This window comes from Chionomys nivalis, chromosome 8 (genome assembly GCF_950005125.1).
Source record: "Chionomys nivalis chromosome 8, mChiNiv1.1, whole genome shotgun sequence".
Classification (NCBI taxonomy): Eukaryota; Metazoa; Chordata; class Mammalia; order Rodentia; family Cricetidae; genus Chionomys; species Chionomys nivalis.
This window is the reverse complement of record NC_080093.1, coordinates 4,812,785-4,832,898: the sequence shown is the minus strand read 5'-3', so window position 1 is coordinate 4,832,898 and position 20,114 is coordinate 4,812,785. Positions and strand designations below refer to the sequence as shown.

Below are 20,114 nucleotides of genomic sequence, written 5' to 3'. Positions count from 1 at the left end.
TGCTGCAATTGTTTACACATCTTAGTGTGGCAAGAAAGCGCATTCCCAGTTACATTGATCAGCTGAAGCTTTCTGTTTTCCTTCCCCGGAATGATTTGGCAGGCATTAACCCATTCAAGACCTGGCCTTTAACATGCAGGGTGCATTCACTTTAGACCATGGTCCTTTTAGCATATGTGGTGATCCTCAAAGCCATGGCACAAATAAGGAAAAGGATACCTTTGCCGCCATTGAAAGTTGTTAGAGCGTTTGGAAGACGTGGAACATATGCATTAAACAAAACACAAAGCAACAACAAAAAATGTGAATGCTGGCACAAAGCTAAATGACTCATGTTGAAGAACTCTGGATAATATGATTAAGTTTGCTCCCCTTTCTTTGAATTTTTCAGGGCCTGGAATATTATGATTTTAATGGTATGATGGAGTTTATTTCCCCCAAATCATGTTATTTTTAAACCTGCTCATGGTCTGCTTGGGTTGGAACATATTGCACTACACTGTTAGGTCCACTTAATCTGTTCAGCCATCTGTGCTTTGTAAATGAAGTCTTACTGGACCACAGCTCCGCACATTCACTAGCATACGGACCATCGCCATTACGGCTAGTTGTGAATCAGCAAAGTTAGAAATATTTACTACCTGGGGCTTCACAGAGTAGCTCTAATGAGTCCTGCTCCACAAACAGGGTGTGTGTGTGTGTCTTTGTCTACATGCGACTGCATGTATACATGTATGTGTGTGCATGAAATACATGTATACATGTTCGCACATGTGTGAATATTTACACATGTGTGAATAGATGTATGTGTGCAAATGTGAGAATGCACATGTGTGTATGTGTGGCTACATTTATACATGTGTAAATGCATGTGTGTGCATATATGCATGAATGCATGTGTACTGGTATATATGTGTGTGTGTGTGTGTGTGTGTGTGTGTGCGTATATAAACTTGAAAGTGAGTGCATGTATATATGTGTGCATGTATTTGTGAATTCATATATTGTGTGTGTGAGTGAATGCATGTATGTCTACATGTGTGTATGTGTGTGTAAACACGTCCATATTCATTTGTGGCTCTTTCAAAAGGGTCTGGTATTCTCTCTGAAAGTTAATCATCCCAATTTGACAAGAACTTAGAAACATCAAATAGTCAGGGAAAGTTATTAAAATATAGATCTCGCCTGATATACAGTTTGAAGACTGGTCTGAAGCAAAGATGCTAAGAAAACAAGCAGCTGTCTTGAGAAAGGCTGCTGAATGAGGAAAGGGACATGGCACAGTTACATCACTGTGGGCAAAGGACTCCTCTGCCAGTCTTTGGTGCCGGACTTAGATGCTTGAAGCCATCTGAGAGCCTGAAGTGGGATGAAGCAGTGTGCATGATAAGGATCTCCTTTCTGGAAGGGCTCGATGCTGAGAGTGGGGTGGTTAATTCTCGAACCTAGATGTTTGCTCCCACAGTGTCTCATGTCCTTACTCCTGAGAGGGCCTTTCTATAGCCACCCTGAAGAACACGGGGCAGCACTGACCCTGCTGCGGTCTCAGGGTTCTTTGGGTTTTAAGTGTTGAGTAAGGTCTCTGAAAATGAGGTCAGTGGGCACAGGGCAAGTTCAGGAGCTTCCACTCATGTGCAGTATCTAGAATGCAGCCCCACAGGAAACCGCAACACTGAGCAAGGGCCTTACAAAGCCAACATGGCTGTCGCTGTGCACTGACGGGGCAGTCAATAAGAAACTCTCTTTGAAACAATATCTCAGGAGCCTCCCTGCCAGTCTTCCAGCGTTATACACACTAAGGGTTCCTTCCTGGACCAGTCTGCTCTAAAGCCAGTGAAATATTCCTTTGCCTTCTGGACACAGCCATTCCCAACAGACATGGAGAGGGGTGGATTTGGAACATTTGATGGTGCGGGGCCTATGATGATTTTCCAGTCACGACTCTCAGAGGTGCTCTATGCTGCAACAATTCTGTCCCGCGCCTCCCCCAGAGGGCGTCTGCCCACATCTGCAAGCATTCAGGTTGCCACCACTGGCAGAGAGTGCTTCTGACATCTAGAGGCCAGAGAGACTCTGCTGATCGTCCCAAAAGACCCTGCATGGCACCAAAAAGAATCGACAAGGTGTTGCTGACACTGAGGTAGAACCCTGCCCTGACTCGGCTGACCTGAAAACTGCCGCTCAGTGAGGCTGCTGAGAGACTCGGTGAAAGGGTCTTCCCATACACAGAACCGCCTTAAGGTCAGCTAGGGTGACTGGAGGCTGTCAAAAGTGAGGCTGGAAACAGCAGAAGGGATGTGTCCCTCCCACGAGAAAGACCTGACTCTGTCCTTGTGTTGGACAGCAATGTAAATATTCACCAACTGTTTACACTGCGGTAACAGAGGGAGAAACATGAATGAAGTCATGAAAGGCTTCCTGGGTGCCCCCGATGTACCTTTCCATCGAGTCCCCCTGCAGCTTCATTACGAAGGTAAGGGGTGGATGGCAATTGAGCTCTGTTTGGCTGTCATTATTATACATAATGCCACTTGTCACCCACTTTGTTTTTGCTGGGACTCCGCGGGCCCCTCCTGGCGTGTGTTTGGTATGTGGCTTCTCTCTAATTACCAGCCCTAGTCCGGCTTCGGAGACCCTTTCATGTGCCTTTGCCTTTTGAGTGGAAATTATTTTAATTTCATACAGAAATGCCGCACGCCTAATGCAGCCAAGCCCGCCACACGCACTGTCAGGAAATCTCACCTCACTAATGAGTTCTCCTGCCTTCTTCGCCTGCTCCACATTTAATGACCCGGTGGCGACCCAACCCGTGCCTGTCATCCACTTCACATCTGCCCTGTATTGGTTCTGACAAAGGAGAGAGGAAGGGGAGAGGCAGGCCTCTGTTACTGCGCAGACAGGCAAAGGGCTGTTAGCAGTTCCCAGTGTGCCCTCGGTGCCAGCTGAGTCAAATTAAATGCCACTTTGTCTTATCTGTTTCTGAAGAGTCATGGGTGAGGCCCCCAAATATACAATTAGCCCCCTTTTAATCAGAGGTTTTCCCGTAGATGGAGGCTTCGGGCCCTACCCAACACTATCTGGAGTAGGCAAAGGTGCACAGTCAGCCTCATCAGGGACGTGTCTTCCCCTGAACAAAGCATCCTCGCTGTCTGTTTTCTCATTTAGAATGACATGCGGGGAAGAGGACAATGATGGCCTACAGTGGAACCCAAGTAGGAGCTCCTGGAGGGACCCTCACACAAAACCTGGGTCTTCCCAAGGAGCCACTTCCTTCCTCCGACCACCGTGGGGCGTGGAGCAGAGTTCCCATCTCTTCACTAGCTATAAATGAGTATTTTAATGAAAGTGTTTAAAGGGAAACTTTTCTCTAAAATCAGTCCATTCTCTCTCTCTCTCTCTCTCTCTCTCTCTCTCTCTCTCTCTCTCTCTGTCTCTCTCACACACACACAGAGAGACAGAGAGAGACAGAGAGAGAGACAGAGAAAGAGAGACAGAGAAACCTGCATGTAACGGCCTGACTATAACTGACCCGCTCACACATTGTTTTTCAAGAACCAACCAAATACAAAAAGAAAATAGAATTAAGCACGGGGTACAAGGAGGAAGGAGAGGGGGCTTCCATGAGCTATTCATTCAAAAAGTGGTGACCTTTAGAGCTGGAATGAGGGGTCAGTGACTCTCTCAGAGATGACCACAGCTGGGGAAGTCACCAGTGCGTTCAACTCCAGCATCAAACGGAAATCTAGAACATGCGTCAATCAGAATCCCAGAAAAGGAGCTCTGTCTCTCTGACTGTTGGCATATAACTTCAAGTCAGGATGAGCAGAATTAACCAGGAGGAAGTAAGAGTGTTTCCCCTGAGGAATCCGGAAATATGGACCCCAGAAGCATGAATTGTTGCCCCAAAGATCTGGTGAAACAAAAGATTTCAAAAACAACAGCACAGGCATGCACACAAACACACGCACACTGTATACATATACACACATAGTATACACACATTGCACTCACTCTACACACACAGTATAGACACACACTACACACACAGAGATTATACACACACTGCACAACACTGTACATACACACTGTATACATATACACACATAGTATACACACATTGCACACACATTCTACACACACAGTATAGACACACACACATACAAGCTCAGAGCTTACATCACTTTGCAGGCCGTAGGCCTTCTTGGCCCACTCCACCTTCATGTCTGTGGGCAGAGCTGTAAAGCAGTTTGAAGCTGTCCTGTAGCCTATGTCCGTGGCTAAGTGCTGTGCCTGGCGGGCGTGGGCGAGGTGGATCATGTCGAGGGAGATGTGGCACTGAGACTTGGTGTCCTCAAAGCCTTTCTTGTACTCCAGTTCGCTCTGTAACTTGGACATCTGCAGTGAGTGGCTCATGCGTGAATCTCCCTGTGCACTCTGTGCTCCGATGAGTTTCCCTCTGGATCTTTCATAGTCCTCCTTGTACTTCACCTAAGGTAAACCACACAGCTTTCCCACAGGAGCCCAGAGGCTCAGGGAGACAAAGATTCTGCCCAGAAAAACAGCAGCAGAGCCGTGCATCGGCCCAGTGACCAACGGACTCACCTCGCTGGCCAGGTCTCTCCTAGCTTTGGCCGTCAAGAACGTCAAGGAGTCGAGTCTCAGCTCAAATCCTTTTGCCTTCTGCCTTTCCCAGCTGCTCTTGTACAGCGTCTGGAGAGACACAAGAGAGCAGCGGTCATCCGTGGTGAGATGACCGGGGCCTCTAGACTCTGTGGAAACCTTCCTAAGAAGCAGCCTTCCCTAGCCTGAGAACACCGCCTCTTCGTCCTGCCCAAAGGCCTCTTGGGACCTCGTGCTTCCATCAAAAGAAGCAAAGACTAAACCTCAAAAGGCTTTAAAAATGCACCCTAGGAGTCGTACAGAAGTCTCATAAACATCTCAGATGCCACAACATGCACGGGACTGCATTGGAAGGCCTGTCCTCTGGGTCTGCCCCCACACCAGTGGAAGGACTCTCTCCTGCGCCACCCCCTCCAGCCTCCAGCCCCTGGGGCCTTTCTTTGCCCTTCCATCCCAAACCCCTGCCTCCACATTCTAAGGTCTTTCTTTGGGAAGGCCTCCCTTCCTTTCAGTGTGGGAATCAGTTCAGCCTCTCCCTTCCTTCCATTTCTCCTACCACCACTTGTTCTGACTCCTGGAGTAACCACACTTTCACCCACGGGATCCATTCAGTGACTTAAGAACCCTGCCATCCATTGCTAGGAAGGCTGCTTTCTCTTCCCTGGTTCCTTGGTCAGGACCCAGATCCCCTGGGATGACCAGATGCGCTCTAGTTGAACCAGATACTACCAGTGTGACTGGTGGGTTTGATGACCAGGTAACTAGGGCTGCTGGAGAGCACAGCCCACATCTGCCCACTCCTCCTGTGGTACCTCACTGAGTTGAGCAGCGTTGGCCCGGGCTTGCAAGAAGAAAGGCTCATCTTTGCTGATGCTGTACTGATGGATAGACTGCTCATTGCCAGCCTTGTACGCCACCTGATGAGAGAGAGAGAGCAGGGTTGGGGAAGGATAACAGTGTGTCACCATCATAACTGGTGCCACATAGATGGAATCAAGGATGCTGAGGTAAATACAACAAGCCAGGCACACAGGCCACATGATGTCACTCGTCTGTAGAAACTGAAAAAGGTAACTTCATAAAAGTAGAAAAAAAGGGGAGGGGGCAGGAGTCAGGGAGAATAGATGCATAATAGATACAAAAATACAGCTGTTGGGAAGTTTTGTTATACAGCATGTATTATACAGGGAAGTACACAGATATGTGTGTACACACACATATGTAGGCCACCCTTGGTCTACAGCAATTAATTTTGCATTCTTGAGAGAAATACCAAGAACATGAATGGTTCCCAACATATAAAAATCATATTTGAAAATTAGAAATGCTAACTACTGTGGTTTGGTCACTATACCAATACATGATATTCGTGTATCAGATTATAATATTGTACCTCATAACTAAGTATAAATATTATAAGTCAGTTAGAGGAAATACATGCTTATGTCTGTAATCCCAGCACTAGGGTGATGGAGGTGGGTCATCTTTCTATCTGTTGTTTCATTGGTTAAGTAATAAAGAAACTGCCTTGGCCCCTTTAATAGGACAGAAAATTAGGTGGGCGGAGTAAACAGAACAGAATGCTGGGAGAAAGAAGCCGAGTAAGGAGTCGCCATGATTCGCCCACCAGACACAGACGCAGGTTAAGATCTTTCCTGGTAAGCCAGCTCATGGTACTACACAGAATATTAGAAATGGGTTAGATCAATATGTAAGAGCTAGTCAATAAGAGGCTGGAACTAATGGGCCAGGCAGTGATTAAAAGAATACAGTTTCCGTGTAATTATTTCGGGGCATAAGCTAGCCATGCGGGCGGCTGGGTGCCAGGGACGCAGCCCCGCCGCTCCTATTACAACACTAGGGAGGCTGAAGCAGGAGTATTTCTGAGGATTTCAGGCCAGCCTGGGCTATAGAGTAAGATCCTTATCTCAAAAAGCAAACATAAAAAACTAAATATCGAACGCCAGTGCAATTAGCAGGAGTAGACCTGGCAGAGATTATAGAACATTTTATTAATGATAAAATTAAAAAATTATGGGATGACAATGAACCCTGGCAAAGAACTTGTGTTAATTTTTTGGAAGAAATTAATAGCAATTATCCCAAAAGCAGCAACCTTAACCTTATAAAGAGAACTACTTGGATCCTTCCCCACATTGTACGTGATACACCAATAACTGGAGCCCCTATATTCTATACTGTTGCAAATAAATCAGGAAGGCAGGTTACAAATTGGAAGATTTAAATAAAGTGGAACAAAGCCATTATAATTATGTCTAAAAGGCAGACTTATATGCTATTCTTGTGGTACTAAGGATTTAAAATTTTTTCTCAATATAGTTACTGATTTGCAATATGCAAAAAGAGTTGTTTTGCATATCGAAACCACTGAATTTATACCAGATGATACAGAATTGACATCTTCATTTATTCAGGTTCAAGATATAATCAGAAATAGGCTTTGTCCTATATACATAACACAATCCTATCCCCATAAGGGTCTGCCAGGTCCTCTAGCACAAGGTAATGCAGAAATTGATCAATTATTGATTGGAAGAGTGTTGCAGGCCTCAGAATTTCATAAAAACCATCACATCAATAGCAAAGGCTTAAAAAAGCACTTTTCTATTACATGGCAACAAGCTAAGGCCATTATAATGAGATGTTCTACTTGTTCTTTGTATAACCAAACACCGCTACCTGCAGGGACTAACCCAAAGGGTACTCAAAGAAATGAAATCTGACAGGTGGATGTGCTACACTTTGTAGAATTTGGAAAATTAAAATATGTACACCACACCATCAATACCTATTCAGGTTTTCAATGAACAACTACTTTGAGTTCATAAAAGGTTGATTCAATAATCACACATATACTAGAAGTTATGGCCATCAGGGGTATACCTTCACAAATAAAGACAGACAATGCTCCAGCATATGTCTCTAAGAAAATGAAACCATTTTTGTTTATTACAATATAAAACATATTACAAGTATACCACACAATCCTATAGGCCAGGTGTGGTGGCACACACCTTTAATCCCAGCACTCAGGAAGCAGAAGCAGGAGGATCTCTGTGAGTTCAAGGTCAGTTTTGCCAAGGAGAAAACAAGTTCCAAGTGGAGTATCCCTAGTGCCCAACATTCTCTCAGGAATAGATTGGTGCTGCCAGGAGCAGTCATGTCTCATGCCAACAGAATCCTAAGTTATTTAAATGCCATATTCTACAATTCTTTAAAGTGTTTGAAGATAATCTATCTATCTAAAATATAGCTCTGTACATCTAGAAAACCTAAGTAACATGACTACGATGTTTGATTATTACAGGTGACTATCTATTAATCTGCATTTCTTAACTATACAGTACATTTTAAAATGAGCTGCACAAACACAACACCTTAAACAAGAGCAGAAATACATAACACAGTGTAGCAAATCGACCTCAAATTTGTATCAATAGACCAAAGTCCATACCAATACAAAGTATTCATCTCTATATATCAGACATTAAGAAATAATACGGGAAAAATGTTTAGGGACAGAGAGCAACGTAAACACCCTCCAGGTTTTCTGCCTCCACATCTTTCCCTAGAATTGCCATTGGCTCCCCAAATCTATTGTCGTCTACATCACCCTGTGAACATCAAAAATGACTCCCCCCACCCAGAGAGCTCCAGAGAGACTGGGCAGAAAGCGCACTCCCTCCTGCACCCCATGATCAGCCTTCATACGCTGGGAGGAAGTAACTGACTCCAGGAAGTGGGCAGCGACCAGGCCAGCTTATCTGTGAGAACAGACTCTACTTTCTCTCCTTCTCTCCCCTCCCAAAGTTGTGTTTGTAAGCAGTAGCTTACCCCTGCCTCCGGCAGCCCTTCTGGCAGGGGTATGGCATTTGCTGGACCCGTGGGAGGGGAGGTTAGGAGGAGCAGACTATGGCATTAGTGGAAGGGCTCTGGGTTGGACAGCAGTCTGTAAACCATACAGGTGGTACCTTGCTCTGACTCCCTTATGTGAACTCGACCAGCACATGGCCAAAAGCAAATCCTCCTCCAACATAATTCTCTGTTAATCCAGAATTATAGTCTGGGATAAAGGACAGGATAAAGAGAAACAAGGGAGAGGGACTTAAGAAATCCTGGCAGCAAAAGAAGCAGGGCATCCGTCTATCTTGGTGACTGGGGAGGAGCAGGGTGTGCAGAACTGGGAGGCTAGTGATTTATCTGCAGACGTGGGCCTGCAGCACACCAGGTCCAGACTCCTGAGAGGGGCTCTCTGATTCCTGAGCTGAGGCTGGGCAGCACCTGCGGTTGTCTCCAGAGATCCCAGGCCCATGACACAGCAAACTGCTGCCGCCAGGGCAGCCCAGGACTCACCCCACTCTGCAGCTCCTGGCTCTTCTTGGCATGTTCCATCTGGGAGCTGTCGGTCACACTGGTGAACTTCAGTTCGTCGGCCCTCTGCCGGTAGTTTTTCTATTTGCAGAGGAAAGGTACCCCATAGTGTTAGGGTGCGCTTGCCCCCTTCCACCATATACACGTACACACACACTTTTGTACTTTTTATGGCTCAAACATTTCCTTGGGCAGGGAAGAGGGTATTGCAGGTCCCAAAACAGAACCTCACAGCTTGTGTGTGTGTGTGTGTGAGAGAGAGAGAGAGAGTGTGTGTGTGTGTGTGTGTGTATACACATACAAGAGTGCACACATATGTGTGAGAACACATGCATGTAGAGACCAGGGGTCAATCTTGGGTGTCTTCCTTCACCTCTCTCTACCTCATTCTTTGAGGCAGTGTCTCTCACAGAACCTGGAACTTGTCTGCACTACACTGGCAGGCCAAGAAGCTCCGGTCTCCTCCTGCCTCTGCTTCACACGAGTCTGTTTTCCTTGTGATGACTGGTGAGATCTTTGGTGTCTCTCAGCAACCCCTGCATTGTCCGTGTACAATGCGGGGAAGGGGAGTCTGTCTCCCAGACTGAGGTCTGACACTAGAGGGCAAAGTGGAGCAAACTTAGTTAAAACTACAAAGGTAGGTTCAAATCTCACCTCCCCCACATTCCAATTCCCTTACTCAGTGTTTGTCTCTTAACAGACCCAAGACCCTCTTCCTTCAATTGTATAATGATAATGAGGAAGGAACCTCTGTCACCCTGAGGTGAACAAAATGCTTCAGTGCCCATTCTTTCCATGTAACCTAAGTACACAGAACACAAGGCTGGTGCCTCTCCATCACCACTGCCTATGATGTCCCCATAAGTATCCAAGGAACTAAGTCAAGAAGAACATCAAAGCAATGGGTCAAAAGTCAGAGGTCATATGCCATTCTGTATCTCTGAGGTCTGTTTTGTCTGAAGTCTGTCTTTGTCCCACAGTCAGTAACTAATTGGCAAATTTTCAAATGTGTTAATTCTGCCTCCTCACGGGGACTTCTTGTCTTTCCTGAGGATTATTTCCTCTGACTTTTCCACTGGAGTTGCCAAGATGGATGAGAAAGGAGGCCCCTGAGGATGACTTGTTCAAGCCATAGTGTAGGGAACTCACAAGCTGGTACCACTGGGACTTCTAGTGCCATTAGCAGAATTCTGCAGTATTTTGAGGACCCAATAGTGACAGGAATGTTGGAGACCTCAAATTCCCATCTTTTAAAAGGAAAACACAGACCTAAGAGAAGGCTTACTACAAATGCCAAACTCCACTTCAGAAGAAATCATATACCCCACCCCCACAACACAGGCACGATGCTTCATCCTCACTCCATCCTGCTGGTATGGGGAATCAACCTTGGAGGCACAGCCTCTGGATGTGCTACTAAGGGTGTTTCCAGATGAGTTCAACTGGGGTGCTAAGGCACACCCTGAATATGGGTGGCACCATCCCAGGGACTAAGGATCCAGACATCATCATCATCAATAAAAGAACTGGGCATCAGCATCCATCTCTTTCTGCTTCCTAACTGTGGGTGTCATGTGACTTTACACTCCTGCTACCGTGCCTTCCCCTCCATGACAGACTGGACCACCAAACCTAAGCTCCCCAAGACATAACCAGATGCGCAGGTTTGGACCACGGGCCTGGCAGTATCTCTATGCAGCTGTCTCACTTTCTATGAGAAGAGGGTCCACAAGACGTGGTGATTTCACCCATGTCTCCAGAGAGTATGGCAAACACTCACTACAAATGCCACACTCTGGTTCCCATGGTATTGTGTCAGAAAGACATCTCAGGTTGGTTTCTTGAGATGAGAAGCCTTTCAGATTTCAGGGAACTTTTCTCTGTGTTTATTTGTTTGTGTGTGTGTTGGGGGAGTGTGTATTTGTACATATTGAGATATTTTGGGAATGAGACTCCAACCTAGATTCATTTATGTTTCATATATACCTTATGATAGCTATTATCTCAGGGCAATTTTATGTAACATTTTCAATAATTCAATGTGTGGTACCAAATATCATGATGTGAGTTGTGATATTCTGTTCAGAATCTTGGGAGCTTGAAGTAAAAAAAAATGGTCTTTTAAAAAGACTACTTCTCAAAATAAACTGATAAATTTCATAGAATACCTCCCCAGAGCTGGGCATGGGGACACAATTCTGTAATCCCAGCATCCAGAAAGCAGAAACAGGAGGATTTGTAGTTCAGGGCTTGCATGGGCTCTATAAGGAGATCTTGTGTCAAGAAAACAAAAATAAAAACCAAAACAAAACAAACAGTTTCCTACAGGAAATTTAAGGGCATGGGGAGTTGGCTCAGGAGACATTTCGGGGAGACATGAAGATGGGTCTTCCCTTTGACTCATTCAGGTTAAAGCGCTGGAGGTGCAAGAGGGTGCTGGAGGGAACCAGCCCTCTGTGACTCAGAGCCTGGAGCCCAGGGACAGACACTCAAGTTACCTCGCTGACGAGCTGTCCAGCCTTCTTGGCCTGTTCTAGGTTGAGACTACCCTCGGTCAGCCACCCGACCCCTTTCATCCATGCCAGGTCAGCTTTGTACTGCAGCTGCAAGAGAAAAGCCACCAAGCTCTCATCTGACACACAACCAAGTTGATGGAAGAAAACCGCTCCCCATATATCCTTAGCAGGCCTTCCTTTAGGAGGAAAAGCTGCTGGACGGCCCTTGTGATTGAGTTATGCATATTCTACCTCTGTGTTGAAACACCAGACTGACCAAAAGTGGTGTCTCATATTGCTTGACCAATGTTTCCAGCATGTTCCTCCTTGGCTCAAGTCACTTCAGTACATCTTGACTTTCACACTGGCTCTGAGCCCCGCCCCATCCTGAGTCTCTACCTCACCCACCCCTCTCTTGTCTGTCCTCCCTGGACCTGGAGCAGCTCTAGCTCCTCCTACTTCTCTGTGTCAGACAATGGATTTACGAACAGGCTCCAATCACTCTGAGATTGTATGTAAGGGCAAGGTGCATGGGTGGAGCCCGCATCTGGCTCACTCACCTCGCTCTGGAGCCCATAGGCTTTCCTGGCCCACTGAGTTCTCATATCTTCAGGGAGCACTGTATATTCATGCAGCTTCTTTCTGTAGTCGAGGTCGCTGGCGAGAGCTTGGGCCTTTTTAGCATGCCTGAGGTTCACCATGTCCATGGGCAGGTGGAAGTGGGTTTTACTCTCTTCAAACCCTTTCTTATATTCAACCTTGAATGCAACAAAACAAGACTGCATTGGTTAAAGGCTGTTCTTGTGGAGTTCTGTGAAAGTGTGGGAGAGACTCTCGGGCATTCTGGGTGAGACCACCTTTCTGTTAGAAAGGTGACTCCAAATCTGTGTTACCAAGGTCATACTGGTACTGTTCCACCCAGAACATCATCACAATCAACTATACACTCACTGTCTAACCTCTCTATGGTGAGATATGATTCGCCCCCCACTGAATGCTATAATGAGGTCTAATTACTAAACAGTAGGCGGCAGCAGTTGTGGTGGTTGTGGTGATGGTGGTGATGGTGATGATGGTGATGGTGGTGATGGTGGTGATGGTGGTGGTGGTGATGGTGATGGTGTTGATGATGGTGATGATGGTGGTAGTAATGGTGGTGGTTGTGGTGTTGGTGGTGGTGGTGGCAGAGCTAAGTAGAAGTGTTTGTGTTTTGGAACACATGAACACATTATTGTTGCCTCTTGTGGGGCTGGATTCATTACCATAAGAGCAGCTGCTCCTAATAGAAAGCAAGGCCATCATGAGCTCTCTTTTGTATACACATCCGTTCCCCTTCACACTTTTTCATCCTGTGCAACACGAGGCCCTTACTAGACACAGCTGCACATCCTTGGACTTTCCAGCCTCCAAAATTACATGACAAAGCAAAGTTCTTGCTCCACAAAGAGCCATCGCTGACAATCTGTTATAACAGCAGAACGATGGTCTAAGACACTCTCCCCTCTGAGCTAAGTTCTCTGGGGGGAGGGGACTTGCGAGCATTGCTTTCTTATTTTAGATCCAGAGTCCCAGCAAACATCTGTGGCATAAACAGATGTGTTCAGGAGCCTATGAGCCTTGATCAGTAGATGCTGTCATCCTCGGGGCCATACACCTCACGTACTTTTAAAGAACACCAAGCTTTGGCAAAATAAAAAGGTGAACAAGTCCCTCATAGGAGCCCAGGAAGAAAAGTGTGCAGGCGCAGGTGTCATAAAGAAAGCGTTGCCCAGGAGTGAACCTGTCATTTTGGAGTCAGGGCCAGGGTAGGGGGAGTTTACCTCGCTGTTTATCTTGGCCACCTGCAGAGAATGCAGGATCTTAGAGTCGGTGGTTCCCAGGGCTCTGCCTTTGGCTTTTTCATATTCTTCTTTGTATTTAATCTTGAGAGGAAGCAGAAAGTCTCGTGTGAACAAGAGAGTAACTGTCATAGAAGGGACTCTGACTGTAACGAGTTGGAAGAGAACAATTCTGAGGGGAAAAGCCCCTCATCTTTCTCAAACCCAGAAGATTAAAGTGCTGTGGTGTTTACAGTGTTAACAGCCATTATTTTTCCAGCAGGCGCTGGCATTGCGCTGCAACCATTCCTTATACATCTCTGAGTTAACGAGAAGAACCTACATTGCTAGCAAGCTCCCCCGAGGCTTTGGCAGCCAGCAGAGACATGGAGTCCAGCTTCATTTCAAATCCTCTCCCCTTTGTCTTCTGCCAGCCTTCTTTGTACTTCACCTACAAATAAAAACACAGGTGAGTGGGATCCACTGCCCCTCCCTCTCGTCTGCCAGAGGTTGAGAGGTTTTCTTCTTTAAAGCAAACTTGGTTTCCTCCATTGTTGGCAGGCAGGGGAGTCTTGGCTGGTATTGTCAAGATTGTCACAGTAATGGCTAACACAGCTTACTGATCCTCAGTACCACTCACCAGAGGACAAAGAAAAGCCCCCATTGCCTGGACCTGTGACTTTGGACAATTATGTCTCTGAGCTGGGGTTAACCAATTTCAAAATGCATATAGCATTTTCGGGGCTGCTGGGTATGGAGCACAAAGACAAATTCTAAACTGGTGAATGTTCCCAAGATGCAAGGAACGGATGCTGCCTGGTAGCAGCTTGTGTGTGGTCCCGTCCTGCACGCTTGGTAGGTGCTAACTACAGATCTGCACACAGGCTGAGGGGAAGGAAGCTGAAGATATTTGCTAGAGTCACACAGATAACAAGAGACCAATGTGACTTCCAAATCCATCCGTCTCATATCGAAACCCGTGCCACTAAACAGTAGGAGCTACACTAATGCCACACTGTAGTGGGTCACTCATCACATTTTTGCTGCCACAGCCTCTGCCTCAACATAAAAACAATCTTGCAGAAAACATCAGGCCCTGTCTTGAATTCTTCTGCCCTGTAAATTCCATCTAGACCAGTGGTTTAGGTACAGCCACCCCGGGAACTTCCTGTGTCTTTGTTGATCAAATCAAGATTGTTCTTAACACTTAAAATTCCCCACACATAGTAGGCGCCAGGAGGATGACGGTGACGGAGATGAGGGTGTGTGTTCACACGCCACATGTGTGTGCACACAAGCACTGCGTTGCTATGAACGGTTCATCCTTAGGGACTGACAACATACTAAATTATGCTGTGATGAACACCCTAGAAAAGCTCCTTCTTTGGGAGGAGAGCCCCTTAGCTTGGGATTGTTTGGTTGGTTGGTTTGGTTTTTCACGATCCCTTCCCACTCTGCTCTCACCTCACTGAATAGTTCAGCGTTGCTCTTGGCCTTCAACAGCTGAGGAACATCCTGGGGCAAAGTGTAGTTGAGCTTGTTTTTCTCGTAGTCAGCCCGGTAATTAGCCTGTTGGATTTACAATACTCTGCAAGGTTTGTGCACAGCAGGAGGAAAGCCTTGGGGAGTTCATTCCGTTCCCACCTCCCTCTGATTCCCATCCCTGAGAGGGAACACCCGAGAAGGGCCCTTTACAAGAAAACCTATAATTCTGGGGGAATGGTTTATTTAACAGATTGAAGATGTCAAATAAAAAATGAAACATCTCACAGGCACATCCGAGTTTGTGAGTTTGCAAGGCGTTTTTAATGGGCTGCTGTGTGGGGCGTTTGCTGTACACAGGCTAGACACTCACCCATCGTCAAAACACAACATTGTCGGTAGTAATAATTGATAATGTTTGGTTATCAAATGCACATTTCAAAAAAGTACATCATATGTGCACAAAATAGCTAAACAAACTGGTAAATTCTTCTTTTTATGTTTTTTGTTTTTTGTCTTTTGTTTTTTCAAGACTGGGTTTCTCCGTATGGCCCTAGCTCTGTAGACCAGGCTGACCTCGAGCACACAGAGATCTGCCTGCCTCTTCCTCCTAAATGGAGTGCTAGGATTAAAAGTGTGCACCACCACTGCCCAGCAGACAGGTGATTTCTGATGGAAGACTTCAATGCCATCTGTGAGGAGCGTTGCTCAAAAATTAACCCTGGACCTGAGACACTGGTGACAGTTGGATTTATTGTTAGTTGGTTTTTTTTTTTTTTAATCTTTGGTGTGCTATATCAAAATTGCAAAACCATGTTTCATTCTTTTTACGTTTTAGACATCCATACTAAAATACCTAGAGATGGAGCTAGATAGTGTGTGGATTTTCTTCAGAATACTAGAGATGGGGAAGTGGGAGGCGCACAGATGAAGTGTGACGTGGGATGAGTTGAGAGTTAGTTGTTGAAGCTGGTACTTGGGACTCTGTTTTCGCATATACTGACCTTCCCTATAATAAGATGTTTGAAAGGAGGAGCATCTTTTCGTGGCTGTTATTAGCTATTCCAGCATTAATAAAAGCAAAATCCTTGAGGATAGCTATTCACAGCCATTGCAAAAGTCCCAGCTGAGCAGGAATGTGCTACTTACGTGACTCAGTTGCTGGGCATTGATTTTGGCTTGGACAATCTGAGGTGTGTCTGTCACCGAGCTGTACTTCAGTTTGTCGATGCTCTGCCTGTAGTTGACCTGGGCAAAATCAGGCACAGGGAATGTCACTTGCCGTTATCTCTATGACATGCCTGGCTCCCTTCCCCAGCCGTGTAGTGATTCTCGGAGAATTGGAAAAAGAATGAGGACTGTTAACTGTGTACCAGTGGGCATACCAAGCCAACAGATGGGAGTGGGGCGGGGGAGAGCAGCTGGGAGAGGAGATCAGCTAACTCAGCAGTGAACACAGGAAACACGCATCTTTACGTTAGCCGCCAGACAAGCAATACGCACCCACAGAGAGAGAAGCACAGTTACTGGCAACAGTAAGTGTTGGCAAGGACAGGGTAGCTATGGGGACTCATAGTGCAGTCATGACTGTGGTAAGGACACTTGGAATCCTGAACAGCATTTGAGAACAAACACAAGATCTCTATCCCAATAACTCCATCCCTAGGTTCACTGCCAGTGAAAACGGACACAGGGTCACTTTATAAAACAACCAAGGGGCCAGAGAGATGGTTAAGGGTATGCACAGGTCTTTCAGAGAACCAGGGTTTGGTTCTCAGCACCCACATCAAGAGTCTCATAAACAGCAGTAACTATATATACTATATACACTAAATAGAATTTTCCCATATATATATAATACTTCATAAAAGAGATGTGTTTTAAAAAAGAAAAAATTGGGCCTGTGGTGGTGGCACATGTCTTTAATCCCAGCACTCCAGAGGCAGAGGAAGGCAGATCTTTGTGAGTTCGAAGTCTGCCTGGTCTACAGAGTGAGTTCCAGAACAGTTGGGGCTACACAGAGAAACCCTGTCTATCTGTCTGAGACAGAAAAACCCAGGGCCTTGAGCCCATTGAGTGAGCTCTCTCCCACTGAGTGATGCCTCGGCTCTATTTCTGTGTTGATGATGCAAAGCATCCTCTGGGACCCTTGAAGAGGTGGTCCTGATGAGACCAGAGAGATGGTGCCTGCACGTGTGCACCAGCTGCTGCTTGGCTTCACTTCTGCCTTTCCACAGTCCCCAAAGAAACCACCCATATTTCAGTGTCTTCCTGAAAGAGAGGGCATGGGGGTCCCCTGCAAAGCTTCTTGCATTAGCTACCAGCTTTCCTACCTCTGGACAAATTATTTTTCCAAGAGTAAAGTGTTATCGGTCATTGGTACGCAAGAACACATGCACCAACCAGCTCATTTTCCTCTAAATACACCTGACTGTGACCCAGAAGGAAAGGGATCATGGAAAAGAAGTCAAGAGCTAGGTTTGTAGCCTGAAGGTAGACAACATTTAGAAGGACTGAGTTGAGGTGAGCAAGAACCCCAAAACCTACTTAGGGTAGCAAGAGGACTAGGTAAAGTCAAAGAAGTGAGGCAGTGGTTGGCCACCGACTGTCACAATTTCATTTACCAGAAATCCAAGGAAAAGTGTAAGAAGTAAACTCATCCCTAATCTCACTTCCCACATGCCTGACTTCATCCACTTATTCTTTCTTTCTTTCAACAGACATGGCGTCTGCGCAGATCAATAACAGTTAGACATAACTCTGCCCACACAGGTATTCCTGACGAGCCTCCACTGCCTAGACATCCCAGGCTGACAGAGTCCCGCCAATATCTAAGCCCAGCTGTGGCCTTGATGCCTAAGTCTGGCAAACCCACCCAGAACCTCAGGGTGGGTCAGGGCAGTAGCACTACCCACTGCCCCCTCTGCTTGGCCTCCTCACATGGCCTCAGGGCCCAGAATGGGGCACACAGTGGCTCTGTTTTCCAGTTGTTACCGAGAAGCAATAAGTCCACTTTCTTTTGTAAATAAACTACTGCAGTGTTCTGAGCCCATGGGCCCAGTCACTCAGCTTAGATGTCGCACAATGTATACATGTTTTAAAGCATGCACACAGCAAATGTACACACAAGTCACTGACAACTTTAAAAATAAACGTATACAATCCTGGCTTAAGCAAATCTTAATGGGGTTGCTTCTTGAATAATTTCCCAGTCTTTAAAATTCCATGGCATTTTGTCACTTCTAAAGACAGAGCTCCAAGACGGGGCTTTCTAAATTTGGTTTTCAATATTTCTTTTTACAAGGTGTTTGATTGATCATTTTTATTACCTGACCATTTTATACTTGTGTATAATGTGTTCAAGTCACCCTCTTTCCCACACCCCCATCCTCACCAACCCCTCCCCCATCCTCACCAACCCCTCTCCCATCCTCACCAACCCCCTCCCCCATCCTCACCAACCCCCTCCCCCATCCTCACCAACCCCCTCCCCCATCCTCACCAACCCTTCCCCCATTCTCACCAACCCCTTCCCTCATCCTCACCAAGCCCTTCCTCCATCCTCACAAACCCCTTCCCCTGATCCTCACCAACCCCCTCATCTTCACCTGTCCCTCCCCTCATCCTCACCAAGCCCTCCCCATCCTACCAAACCCCTCCCCCATCCTCACCAACCTCCCCCTATCTGCACCAACCCCTTCCCCCTATTCTCACCAATCCCTTTTCCAAATTCATGCTTTGGGGTTTTATTTTATGGCTCATTTAGTTTAACCATGGTCATCTGGAACCACCAGGCTGGAAGTATCAGTTGGCTCCTAGGGTGCACAGTTGAAGGCAATGACCCCTAAGGTCTCCCTGAATCTATTAGTGGCAAATAATTCAACAGAAAAAGATAGGCTACTCCTTAACTCCTCTTCCTCCATGCCTGACTTTTGCTAGATCTATTCTTGTACAGCCTTCTGATTGGTTTGGAAAGAATCCATGCCTGGTAGTGTAAGAAGAGTTCAAAGACTCATGATGATGTCTTGAGATCATAGGCCCCGGGTGGAGGCTGAATACAGTAGTTACCTAAGCTGAAATAATCCCAAGATGACTCCTAAGTATATGTCCTTCTGGCCATAGATGATGCTATTCACGACCTTGATTAGAGAAGCATCTCTTTCCAGTAAAGGACAGCAAATGCAGAATCTTGGGGATGCAGAAGATGCTGAGAACGAGTGATGGATGCATGACACAAGACACTCATACCATCTCCTCCCAGGGCACACTACAGAAAATGGAGCTGAATGAACGTAAATGCCAGAAGACAGAGAAAAAGACTGTGCTGTCTTCTGGAAATCCCAGACATCCCACCCATGGCAATCCCAGTCTCCCAGCACTTCCCACTCCAGATCCGCTGTAATGCTGACAGCTGGCAAGTCAAGTCCATAGTTTTATAAACAGAAAGAAAGAAAGAAAGAAAGAAAGAAAGAAAGAAAGAAAGAAAGAAAGAAGGAAGGAAGGAAGGAAGGAAGGAAGGAAGGAAGGAAGGAAGGAAGGAAGGAAAGAAAGAAAGAAAGAAAGAAAGAAAGAAAGAAAGAAAGAAAGAAAGAAAGGCATGCATGCATGAAGTAAACTTGAGAGCCACCTTGGGTGTGCTGGCTTCCAGCTTGTTTGTTCCAAGTCACCCCTCTACTGATGTCATCCTTGTCCCTGACAATATCAGTTAGTGATGGGCAACACAGGATGCTCCCATGCAGCTCTCATGGCTCCAAGTGCTCCACACACCATCCTGCAATAATCCTGACCTTCCAAGGTGGTAAGGGAAGTGATTGCTAAGCTAGTAAAGGGTAAAAGCTACGATAGGCATCCCAGACCCACTGGCAAATTGGTCCTCAGTCTGGGCCCTTGGGTCTTTGCTCTGTAAGCTCTGGAAGGCTTGGGATGACTACAGATGGATGGGGGTTCCCCAGTGAGAACCCTTGTATATTTAGACCAGGAAATGTGTTCCATTTGCAAACAAAGGACAGATATCTGTCTCTACAGCAGCACACGTGGACACTGCGGAGCTTCCAGCACAGAGCCGACTGCTCTGTTGGGTCTGGAGACCGTCACTTTTATGCTTCTCATTAATAATTCAAGAAGAAGAAACTTTGTGTATCCAGAGTATATAGAGAAAATTAGGGAATATAAAGTCATTCCAATGTCAAGTACTAATGTGATTACAGTGCAATGATTTCCTCATTCAGAGGGGAAAATTATCAACTCATAATAGAGTCTTATTAGGATTCAGAACTATGCATGATAAACCGCCACAAAAACTGTATTT

General features: G+C 46.1%; 1 protein-coding gene across 4 annotated transcripts in view; it reads right to left on the bottom strand.

The window, feature by feature from the left end:
• The window catches only part of Nrap (nebulin related anchoring protein), a 68,885-nt gene that overhangs the window by 27,015 nt on the left and 21,756 nt on the right, over positions 1 to 20,114 (bottom strand). For all 4 annotated transcript variants that reach the window (XM_057777669.1, XM_057777671.1, XM_057777670.1 and 1 more), the window contains 11 exons: positions 15,956 to 16,054; positions 14,789 to 14,893; positions 13,668 to 13,775; positions 13,328 to 13,429; positions 12,068 to 12,265; positions 11,511 to 11,615; positions 8,995 to 9,093; positions 5,433 to 5,537; positions 4,603 to 4,710; positions 4,177 to 4,488; positions 2,743 to 2,847 (listed from right to left, as the gene is read on the bottom strand). In XM_057777669.1, coding sequence (XP_057633652.1) covers positions 2,743 to 2,847; positions 4,177 to 4,488; positions 4,603 to 4,710; positions 5,433 to 5,537; positions 8,995 to 9,093; positions 11,511 to 11,615; positions 12,068 to 12,265; positions 13,328 to 13,429; positions 13,668 to 13,775; positions 14,789 to 14,893; positions 15,956 to 16,054 — 1,446 coding nt within the window. The remainder of the gene's footprint in view (positions 1 to 2,742; positions 2,848 to 4,176; positions 4,489 to 4,602; positions 4,711 to 5,432; positions 5,538 to 8,994; positions 9,094 to 11,510; positions 11,616 to 12,067; positions 12,266 to 13,327; positions 13,430 to 13,667; positions 13,776 to 14,788; positions 14,894 to 15,955; positions 16,055 to 20,114) is intronic.